Source organism: Balaenoptera ricei, chromosome 3 (genome assembly GCF_028023285.1).
Source record: "Balaenoptera ricei isolate mBalRic1 chromosome 3, mBalRic1.hap2, whole genome shotgun sequence".
NCBI classification, from domain to species: Eukaryota; Metazoa; Chordata; class Mammalia; order Artiodactyla; family Balaenopteridae; genus Balaenoptera; species Balaenoptera ricei.
Window position 1 is genome coordinate 67,265,061 of NC_082641.1, and position 12,170 is coordinate 67,277,230.

Consider the following 12,170-nt stretch of genomic DNA (forward strand, 5'->3'; position numbering starts at 1 on the left):
ATATCTCAAGTTTTTTTCCTAAATTTTTTGAATCTTCTTAAGAAAATATCTTAAAAGTGGGAAGTACTCAGACTCAATATTTTACCAGTGACTTTCAGAGAGAGAGGCTGAAACAGGGTTTATGAAGAAGCCAAGTGTTATGATTTTCTTTAAGCAGCAGCTAAAGTTACATGGATAAATATACTATTAGTGTTTGTGTTATTGCTTACTATTGACTAGATCTCTTCATTATACTCCTGAGAATCATGTACTTAAACAATAGAAATAACAGCAATAGCATCTGTTTACCAATAAGCAGATCAATCCTGGAGCACAGACTTTAAATATGCATGAGGCAAAAAAATGACTGACTGGGTTATTAGTATTCCAATAAAATGTCCACAGCTAAAAGCAGGAGAAATGCACACATTTTAATAAGTAAGTAAGTAAGTAAGTTTGGAAAGGCCAATTTGGCTGATATCAATGTACATTTGAAGGCTATTGTGAATTCCTTTTTTTTTTTTTTCTGTGCTTGTTTCATTTTTCTGTATAAAGAAAAAGTAAAACAGCATGTAATTAAGAGGAGTAGTGGGTATTGACATTCAGACAATTTGTGTGTTCTTACAAATGTGTTTGATTACAACTGCTTCAAAAGTAAAGTATCCCAGATTTTCAAAAGTTTATTTTAACTTTGAAGACTAGACAAGGGCATACTGATTTTACAACATCCTACATGATTTAAGTATATATACAAAGAAAAAAACCCAACATTAGAATATTACACAGCTTGAAAGTTTGCAAAGGTTATTTGTGTCTTAGTTATTTCTGTACTTACTGACACATCAGACGCTAGCAGTGAATATTATATTTCATAATTTGTTGACTAGTAAAGATACAATCATTAGTACCCTAAGTCTTCAAAATTCACATAAACCCTTACAAAGCCATTCAGAAAGAGAAAGTCAACCCTAAAATTAGAATCAGTGATTATGATAAATGCTTTTAATAAGACATAAATAAACTGGATATGTTTAAAATTGTAATTTCATAGATTATAAAATTAGCATATTATAGTTACTCAATATGGTGAAGGCTAGGTGATTCTTCTGTGCCTTGTTCTTATGAGATTTTCCTTGTTTTACTGTGAATTTAAATAAAATAAATTTGCTTCACTTTGTCATTGATACAAATGACACAAAAGCTACATACTAGTTCACAATAATTATTAACATTTCCACATGTGGGAATCCCTTTGTTATTAATTTGGGGCATCATGGGATAAAGAGATATCCCATGATATGTCATATTGGTGAAAAACATATAGAGCAGAGACAAAATGCACAAGCAACAGAAAGCCATTTGTATGTATTTCTAAAAGGTAACAAAATTTTAACAAACTCCCTTTGAAAATATTTTTTTGAAAAACTACCAATAAAATAAAATTTAAAACAAACATCATAAGAAGCCATGAATAATCTTGAGAAAGTAAATCATTACAAAAAGTTACTCATAATTTTAAAAACTCACTCTGAAAAGAATCAAGAATTGTGCATAACCTGCAAGAGAAAATGGCTAGAAATTCAGTGGGACAGTAAATCTTTAAAGAAATAAGGGTCATTGGCTACATAGTGAGTGTGTGTATAGCTTTGGACCTAAGCAATTATTTGTAACATGACCTTAAAATTTAGCAAATTAAAAATACTTAAATTCCTAATTTAAAGTTATCTTAAAAAGATGATATTGATGACATGGCAATTTCGTTTTTGAAAGAAAGATGCTAAAAACTGATCACCATTTCAGATGCTTCAAATCAACAATTTTATAATAAGAGCCTGAAGTAGAAAGCATGTGGGCATAGGACAAATACATGGCCAGCCAGTCCTAATTTTGTTCTTATTAAAAATGCCATTATGATTGATTGATTGACTTTCTCTTTAAATTCTTCACTATGATTGAAGACCACTCCATATATACATCATCAAGAAATGCTGTTAACACATTGACAGACAAGACAGTGGCTTCTGTTATGCAGCACAAATAATTAATAAGGAAAAAAAGAACTTAGCAGTGTTGCACAGGACGTCAATGTTTTGTACACATACCATACTTTCTTTTTCAGGACACAATTTAAAACCCCAGTAATTCTGTGTCTAAGCCTTATAAAACAAATACTTGTAAAGCTTATAAATTAGATGTTGAGGACTTTCATGGAGGCAGTGTGAGCCTTAATTTGAGAGAATGGCAATGAAACCTTCATTATCAATAACAAATTATGATAATTGCTTATTATTTTTTCAGGACCTTTGAAGCAAAATAGATAGAAATCAATTTTCACCCTGAAAATGGTTTACTACTTTGTCGTTAGTAAACACTTCTCTTCTCACAAATGTCTATGCACTGTGCTTTCCTGAGAAACCACCACAAATTTCAAACCTCAATAAAATTCTAGTTTCACAGGAAGTGCAGAGGTGAACAAAGAAATGATGACTATGCTTGGCCAAGTTATGCAGCACTGTCAATATTTGCTAAAAACAACAAAATTAAGTAGACAAATAATTCTTCTATTATTTTAAAGTAAAGATAAGGCTATGGAAATACCATCAAAACAAAGGTTTAAATTTTGTCTTAAAGAAACAATGATTTTGTTGTTAATTTTGCAAAATGGTAGTATTCAGGTCTTTATAAAGGAATTATTTGGAGATTACATAGTTATAGCTTCCTTCAAAAACAAGAGAATTGCAGGTTCAATCTACTGATACTAAATATGCTCAATCTACTGATAATCATGTTTCATATATATATGTATATATATGTGCGTGTGTATATATATATATACACACACACACACACACAAACATTATGCTTCTTTTAGGCAAGTAATAGGACAAAAGTCAATTGGGAAAAGTATGGACTTACTTATTCAGGCAATATATAATATATAGAATAGCACAAAGAGAAAGATCACATAATCTCTGATTAGAAATAAAAGTAAAATGAGAATTATAATTTCAGTTAGTACTGCATGTTACAGATTCTTCTTCAAATTTTGGTTATAAACACTGACAGTGTCAGGCACAGGGAAATAATTAAGATAATATAGACTCATTACAGAAGGGAAAAAAACTTATTGCTAACATTGCAGTATTCTTTTTATAAGAATAAGTTGAGTATTGATTACGAAAGCTCTAACAACTCTTGCTTTTATTTGATAACTATGAGATTTTTTTACCCTTGCTATCAAGAGTGCTACTTTCTTTGCCTAATATATTTCAACCAGTATGAAGAAGTCAGAAAACAATGAGAAAAGTAATTCACAGCTAATGTGATGTTGCTTAAGAAATTTAAATGATAAAAATCAAATTAAACCTTTGAAAAGGCAGGCTTAGACCTCCTTAAGAAGACAGTTAGTGGCCTACCGTAATTTGATCACTTTTTCATGAAAAATTCCATTCAGTTTCCAATAGATTTTGCAGAGTTCATTCCGTGGAGATACTTTTAGGGAAATAGAGAGGAGGGTTGTGGGCTGTGGGATCTCCTCACTCCTCCTCTGTGCAGCCCAGCAGCTCCGATCGCAGCGTGATCCTCCCATACCAGGACCAAGGAAGGATCCTTATGTGCCGTGCATAGATGGGAGGGTCGATGACGTTTTTTCTGTGTGTATCATTGTCAAAATTGCCCTGGAAAACCTAGTAAAGACGAACAGACTATCAATCATATGGCTTTCTTTTTCTTGGGAATTATTTTTATTATTTTCTTGTTTGGATCATTTCTCCCATATGTGAGATTTGATAACTAATCATGTTATATTTTTCGAGACATATTGCAGCTTCTTTTTAATGATCATTTTTAAATTGACTAGCCAATGAATGTTTAAAGACTTAAATAAGTTGAAAATGTATTTTAACTGTCTGAGGCAGGAATACATAGATTTATCATTTTTATGTTTTTTTTTTAAAGGTCAGGTTTGGTTTTTTTTAATGCAACATATCTATTTTTTGCTTCTGTCACAGGCTGCTGTTGGTTAGGCAGCTTGCTGAAGGTGGTCTCTTCTAAGGAGTGATCAGAGATCCAGGCTGTTGCAAATTACCACCATTTCTGAAAAACGCGGCATCCACATTCATAAGGGGCAACGAGAGAGAAAGCTGTTAGATTACACAGGATGTTTTAAAAACCCAGGTATGGAAGCAGCTTAAATCATTTCTGGATACATCTCATTGATCTTAACTAATTATATGACCTCAGCCCAACTGCAAAGGAGGCTGGGAAATGGAGAGGACCATGTGGATATCTGGTGAGCATAACGGTCTCTATCGCAATGTCTTTGGCTTACTTCTCACATAGAGAACAAAATTAACCCATCATCAAGAGAGACAACCACAATCAATGCTAGTAACTACTTTTTTCTTGCCTTGTCTATTAATTCCTGGATCCATACAATACTCTTGTGACCATTGTGACCTATAATATCCTGACATGTTGGCATCCCATGACTTCTTCATACTTCTTTTGTTTCAAAGCTTTTTTGCAGTGTTTATGTCCATTTTTCTCCCAAGGGGCTTTTACAGTAAACTTTGAGAAGTGCTTGCTTTAGAAAAAAATAAAACAAAATCGGCAGTTGGCTGTTGGTACAGTGTGGAGTAGTGGCGTGTGGTCTGAATGACTGAGTTTTTCATATGTGCTTACTTTTGCTGTGAACACTTGGACTGCACCTAGACCCAGACTAAAAGGTACACCATCTCCCCTCCTTCAAAGAATCATCATCCAAGGACCTACCAGAGACCACAAGAAAACATGGGGAGAAGCTATCAGCATACATTTGACCAAAATTGAAGTTAATAAGGATGGAGACAAGATGGCGGAGTAGAAGGATGTGAGCTCACCTCTTCTTATGAAAACACCGAAATCACAGCTAACTGCTAAACAACAACTGACAAAAAACCAAAAAACAAACAAACAAAAACCCTGCTGGAACCTACCAAGATGGATATCCTACATCCAAAGACAAAGAAGAAGCCACAATGTGAGGAGGAGCCCATGAGAATCTGGTTTTGAAGGCCAGCAGGATTTGACTGCAGGAATTCCATAGGACTGGGGTAAACAGAAACTCCACTCTTGGAGGATGCACACAAGGTCTCATGCACACAAGGACTCAGAAAAAGGAGTGACCTCCAAAGAGACTGGGCCGGACCTACCTGCTAGTATTGGAGGGTCTCCTATGGAGGCAGAGGGCGACTGTGGCTCATTGCCAGGACAACGACACTGGCAGTGGCAGCTCTGATGAGTACTCATTGTGTGAGCCCTCCTGGAGGCTGCCATTTCCTCCCCACACCTAGCCTTACCCAACAGTCTGTAGGCTCCAGTGCTGGGTCACCTCAGGCCAAACAACCAACAGGGTGGAAACACAGCTCCACCCATCAGCAGACAGTTTGCTTAAAGTCTTCCTGAGCACAGCCCTGCCAACCCACCAGTGATCAGATTACAGTCCCTCACACCAGGAAGCCTGCACAAGCCTCTTAGAAAGCCTCATCCACCAGGGGGCAGAGAGCAGAAACAAGAAGAATTACAGCCTACAGAATGGAAAATGCAATCAAAGAAAATTAGACAAAATGAGATGGCAGAGGGATATGTCCCAAATGAAGGAACAAGATAAAACCCCAGAAGAACAACTAAGTGAAGTGCAGATAGGCAATCTACCCAAAAAAGAATTCAGAGTAATGATCGTAAAGATGATCCAAGGTCTCAGAAAAAGAATGGAGGTACAGATTGAAAAGATGCATGAAATGTTTAACAAAGACCTAGAAACAAACAGAGATGAATAATAGAATAACTGAAATGAAGAATATACTAGGGACTTCCCTGGTGGCACAGTGGTTAAGAATCCACCTGCCAGTGCAGGGGACATGGGTTCGAGCCCTGGTCCGGGAAGATCCCACATGCTGTGGAGCAACTAAGCCCATGCGCCACACCCACTGAGCCTGTGCTCTAGAGCCCGAGAGCCACAACTACTGAAGCCCGTGCTTTGCAACAAGAGAAGCCACCGCAATGAGAAGCCCGCACACTGCAACGAAGAGTATCCCCCGCTCGCCACAAGTAGAGAAAGCCTGCACGCAGCAACGAAGACTGAACACAGCCAAAAATAAATAAAATAAATTAGTTTAAAAAATAAATACTGTTTAAAAAAAAAAAGAATATACTAGAAGGAATCCATAGCAGAATAACTGAAGCAGAAGAATGGATAAGTGAGCTGATTGATAGACAGAATGGTGGAAATCACTGCTGCAGAACAGAATAAAGAAAAAAGAATGAAAAGAAATGAAACAGCCTGAGAGACCTCTGGGACAACATAAACACACCAACATTCACATTATAAGGGTCCCAGAAGGAGAAGAGAGAAAGGACCTGAGAAAATATTTGAAGAGATAATAGCTGAAAAACTCCCTGACATGGGAAAGGAAATAGTCACCCAAGTCCAGGAAGCACAGAGAGTCCCAGGCAGGATACACCTAAGGAGGAACACACCAAGACACATAGTAATCAAATTGACAAAAATTAAAGACAAAGAAAAAAATAATAAAAGCAACAAGGGAAAAGCAACAGGTAACACACAAGGGAATTCTCATAAGGTAATCAGCTGATCTCTCAGCAAAAACTCTACAAGCTAGAAGGGAGTGGCACTATATATATAAAGTGAGGAAAGGGAAGAACCTACAACCAAGAATACTCTATCCAGCAGGGCTCTCATTCAGATTCAACAGAGAAGTCAAAAGCTTTACAGACAAGCAAAGCTAAGATTATTTAGCATCACCAGACCAGCTTTGCAACAAATGCTAAAGGAAATTCTCTAGGTGGAAAAGAAAAGGCCACAACTACAAATGAGAAAATTATAAATGGAAAAGCTCAGAGGTAAAGGCAAACATACAGTAGAAGTAGGAAATCATCCACACACAAATATGATATCAAAGCCAGCAATCGTGAGAAGAGGAGAGTACAAATGCAGGATACTGGAAATGTACTTGAAATTAAAAGACCAGCAACTTAAAACAATCTTGTTGGGGGCTTCCCTGGTGGTGCAGTGGTTGAGAATCTGCCTGCTAATGCAGGGGACATGGGTTCGAGCCCTGGTCTGGGAAGATCCCACATGCTGCAGAGCAACTAGGCCCGTGCGCCACAACTACTGAGCCTGCATGTCTGGAGCCTGTGTTCCTCAATAAGAGAGGCCGCTATAGTGAGAGGCCCACACACCGCGATGAAGAGTGGCCCCCGCTTGCCACAACTAGAGAAAGCCCTCGCAGAGAAATGAAGACCCAACACAGCCAAAAAGAAATAAATAAATTAATTAATTAAAAAAACAAAAAAATCCACAGACTACCTTTATCAAAACCTCCTGGTCACTGCAAACTGAAAATCCACAATAGGTACACACACAAAAGAAAAATGAATCTAAACACAACACTAAAGTCAGTCATCAGATGACAAAAGAAGAGAACAAACGAGGAAGGGAAGAAAAAAGACCTACAAAAAGAAATCCAAAACAATTAACAAAATGGCAGTAAGAACATACATATCAATAATTACCTTACACATAAACAGATCAAATGCTCCAACTAAAAGACATAGACTGGCTGGATGGATACAAAAACAAGACCACTGTCTAAAAGAGACCCACTTCAGATCTAGGGACACATACAGACTGACAGTGAGGAGATGGAAAAAGGTATTCCATGCAAATGGAAATCAAAAGAAAGCTGGAGTAGCAATACTCGTATCAGACAAAATAGACTTTAAAATAAAGACTATTGCAAGAGACAAAGAAGGACAATACATAATGATGAAGGAATCAATCCAAGAAGAAGATATAACAATTGTAAATACATGTGCCCCAAACATAGGAGCACCTCAATATATAAGGCAAATGCTAAAATCTATAAAAGGAGAAATCAACAGTAACACAATAATAGTGGGGAACTTTAATACTCCACTTTCATCAATGGACAGATCATCCAGATAGAAAATCAATAAGGAAACAGAAGCCTTAAGTGACACATTAGACCAGATAGACTTAATTGATATTTATAGGACATTCCATCTGAAAGTAGCAGAATATATTTTCTTCTCACATGTACATGGAACATTCTCCAGGATAGATCACATACTGAGACAAAAATAAAGCATTGGTAAATTAAAGAAAATTGAAATCATATCAAGCATCTTTTCCAACTACAAAGGTATGAGATTAGAAATCAATTACAGGAAAAAAAACCTAAAAAACACGAACACCTGGAGGTTAAATTTGGTAAAGTTACAGGATACAAAATTAATACACAGAAATCTGTTGTATTTCTATACACTAACAATGAAAGATCAGAAAGAGTAATTAAGGAAATAATACCATTTACTATTGCTTCAAAAAGAATAAAATACCTAGGAATAAACCTACCTAAGGAGGCAAAAGACCCGTATTCCAAAAACTATAAGATGCTGATGAAAGAAATAGAAGATGACAGAAACAGATGGAAAGATAAACCATGTTCTAGGATTGGAAGAATCAAAACTGTGAAAATGACTACACTACCCAAGGCAATCTATAGATTCACTGCAATCCCTATCAAATTACTAATGGTATTTTTCACAAAACTAGAACAAAAAATTTTAAAATATGTATGGAAACATAAAAGACCCTGAATAGGCAAAGCAATTTTGAGAAAGAAAAACAGAGCTGGAGGAATGAGGCTCCCTGACTTCGGACTATACTACAAAGGTACAGTCATCAAAACAGTATGGTACTGGCATAAAAAACAGAAATATAGATCAATGGAATAGAATAGAAAGCCTAGAAATAAACCCATGCACCTATGGTCAATTAATCTACGACAAAGGAGGCAAGAATATACAGTGCAGTGGAGAAAAGACAGTCTCTTCAATAACTGGTGCTGGGATAAATGGACAGCTACAAGTAAAAAAATGAAATTAGAACATTCTTTAACACCATGCATAAAAATAAACTCAAAATGGATTAAGGACCTAAATGTAAGACTGGATACTATAAAACTCTTAGGGGAGAACCTAGGCAGAACACTCTTTGACATAAATCACAGCAGTATCTTTTTTGATCCATCTCCTAGCATAATGAAAATAAAAACAAAAATAAACAACTGGGACCTAATTAATCTTAAAAGCTTTTGCACAGCAAAGGAAACCATAAACAGAATGAAAATACAGCCCACGGAATGGGAGAAAATATTTGCAAATGCTGTGACAGAAAAGGGATTAATCTCCAAAATTTACAAAGAGCTCATGTAGCTTGATGTCAAAAAAACAAACAACCCATTCAAAAAATGGGCAGAAGACTTAAACAGACATTTCTCCAAAGAAGGCATACAGGTGACCAAGAGGCACATGAAAAGATGCTCAACATCACTAATTATTAGAGAAATGCCAATCAAACCTACAATGAGGTATCACCTCACACCAGTCAGAATGGCCTTCATCAAAATGTCTGCAAACAATAAGTGCTGGAGAGGGTGTGGAGAAAAGTGAACCCTCCTACACTGCTGGTGGGAATGTAAACTGTCACAGCTACTACGGAGAACAGCATGGAGGTTCCTTAGAAAAACTAAAATTAGAGCTACCATGTGATCCAGCAATCTCACTCCTGGGCTTATATCCAGAGAAAACCATGGTTTGAAAGGATACATGCACCCCAATGTTCACTGCAGCACTGTTTACAATCACCACAACATGGAAGCAACCTAAATGTCCATTGACAGAGGAATGGATAAAGAAGATGTGGTACATGTATACAATGGAATATTACTTAGCTATGAAAAAGAATGAAAAAATGCCATGTGCAGCAACATAGATGGACCTGGAGATTATCATACTAAGTGAAGTAAGTCAGACAGAGAAAGACAAATATCATATGATATTACTTATATATGGAATCTGAAAAAAAATGTTACAAATGAACTTATTTACAACACAGAGACTCACAGCCTTAGAGAACGAACTTACTTATGGTTACCAGGGGGAAAGTGTGGTAGGGAGGGATAAATTGGGAGTTTGGGATTGACATATACACACGGCTATATTTAAAATAGATAATCAACAAGGACCTACTGTATAGCACTGGAAACTTTGCTCATTATTCTGTAATAACCTAAATGGGAAAAGAACTTGAAGAATAAATACATGTATATGTATAACTAAATCACTTTGCTGTACACCTGAAACTAACACAACATTGTATACTCCAATATAAAATTAAATTAAAAAACTGAAGCTAGTAAATGTAAGCATATAAGGTATGGTAAAAAAGAAGGAAAAAAAAAGAAACAAAACCAAAACACTGGGATCCTGATAGGAATGGCATTAAATTTCAAATTACTTTGAGAGAAATTAATGTATTTATAATATTTAAACTTGAACATTTTACCATTTTTAACCTATAGATTCTGAACATTTATTATTCATTTCTAACTATTTTATATTTATATTTTTTCCTTGTTCAACTAGGATAGTGAAAATCTCTTCAAAGTTTTCTCTTTTAGCTTTATGAGGCATCTTACAATTGGAAGATAATTTTTAGCTTGCTTGAGATCGAAACATGCCTACCTAGTCAAAGAGAAACCTGAAAATAAAATTCGCCAAAGGGGAAAAAAGAAAAGAAACTCCATTATCTCATGACAGAATATTTAACCCATATCATTGAACATTCTGAAATTAAGGGGAATGTTTTAAAAATGGCCTTCTTCAGTTGGTTCAGTCTCACATGATCACAAAAAGTCCCCTGGAAAGACAAAAATAAAGATATTCTTCTCTAAAGCACTAGAGAGTATGACACATTAATAGACACAACAGACAAGATGCGGTAATCTTTCTGCTGGTTCCATGGAAAGATTATGAGCCATTGAGGGTGAATGCAAAGTGCCATCCCGATCTTGTGGGGGAATAATTTTTCAACTTGACACAAAATATATCTCAAAGGCTGTTTCTGAATAAATATTTGAAGAAGGGAATACTGAACTGTGCCAAGTCTAGAATTCATCATCCTGGCATAACTGAATCTATGTTCTTTTAATACGAATTTTACCGTCAGCAATGTTCTGGCTTGCACTGACCAAAAAGGAACTAGTTTTGGACTGAAATGTGTTAGTAAATAACAATGTCTCTATTAGCAAAAGCTCACATGTATAGGATATACCATGCAAACACTCACCAAAAATCTTGAGAGATGTTGTCATTGCAACAGCAGAAAATAAGAGAGTACATTCTATGGTTTCCAGACAATCTCTCTGACGTATGGGTTCAAATACTTCACTGAGACTGTGGTGTTAACAATTTAATAGAGAATCTAAAATCCAATTTCATAGCCTGGCTAGAGAACTTAATGTATATGTTTGGCATAATAGAGTTTAAATTCATTAACTTTCATTGCAAATCTGCAACAGTTCAAAATATAGTGTTTTACCACTTTGGGGGAAGGAAATACAGGAAGAAATAATTTTCTTTTAAATCACTGGTCTTCAGCAGAAGTTTCAATACGGAACTATCAATCCCCAAAGCAGTAGTTGAATTATTAGTTATACCTATCTCTTTACACATAATGGAGAATACACAGAGGGAAAGTACAGCAGCTCTGAAACTACATACAGCTACGACATTTCTGATTTAATGTGTGAAATTTATAGATATTTGAGTGCTCATTAAAAAAATTAAATGGAGTTTCATAAAACAGGATAATTAAAAAACCAAAAATGCCCACAGAAGAACAGCCTAAATCTGTATTGGAATCAACCAAACCAGGATCTAAAAGTACTAAAACTATACTTTCATTTTTGGGGGTCTCTCAGTGATGATACAGCAGAGAACACAAGGCACACATTTGCAAATTCTAGCATGACATCTTGTGCTTGCTGTGCAAACATGTGGCACATGTGCTGTTTCTTGTCTCCAACACTAGGAAGATCCTGCTAAAGCATGCTATTTCAATGCTTTACCTGGCAAAGGAATGCAAACTCAGTATTTTTAGTTAACTTTATAAAATCTGTAAAAATTCTGGAAAAGTGCTTTCACATACACATTTTAGAGATTTAAGCACCTAGATTGAATTCAAAGTCTGAAAAGACTGATGGAGAACATTAAATCTCCATATAGAAGGGAAAACAGTGAACCTGAGAAAGAGTTGGGAAGTT

The 12,170-nt window shown here is 35.8% G+C and overlaps 1 protein-coding gene across 2 annotated transcripts in view; it reads right to left on the reverse strand.

Moving 5' to 3' along the window:
* Window positions 1-643: 643 nt before the first annotated feature.
* EDIL3 (EGF like repeats and discoidin domains 3) overlaps window positions 644-12,170 on the reverse strand; it is a 429,209-nt gene continuing 417,682 nt past the window's right edge. For both annotated transcript variants that reach the window (XM_059916719.1, XM_059916720.1), the window contains one exon: window positions 644-3,665. In XM_059916719.1, the coding sequence (XP_059772702.1) occupies window positions 3,516-3,665 (150 nt within the window). In that variant the 3' untranslated portion in view covers window positions 644-3,515. The remainder of the gene's footprint in view (window positions 3,666-12,170) is intronic.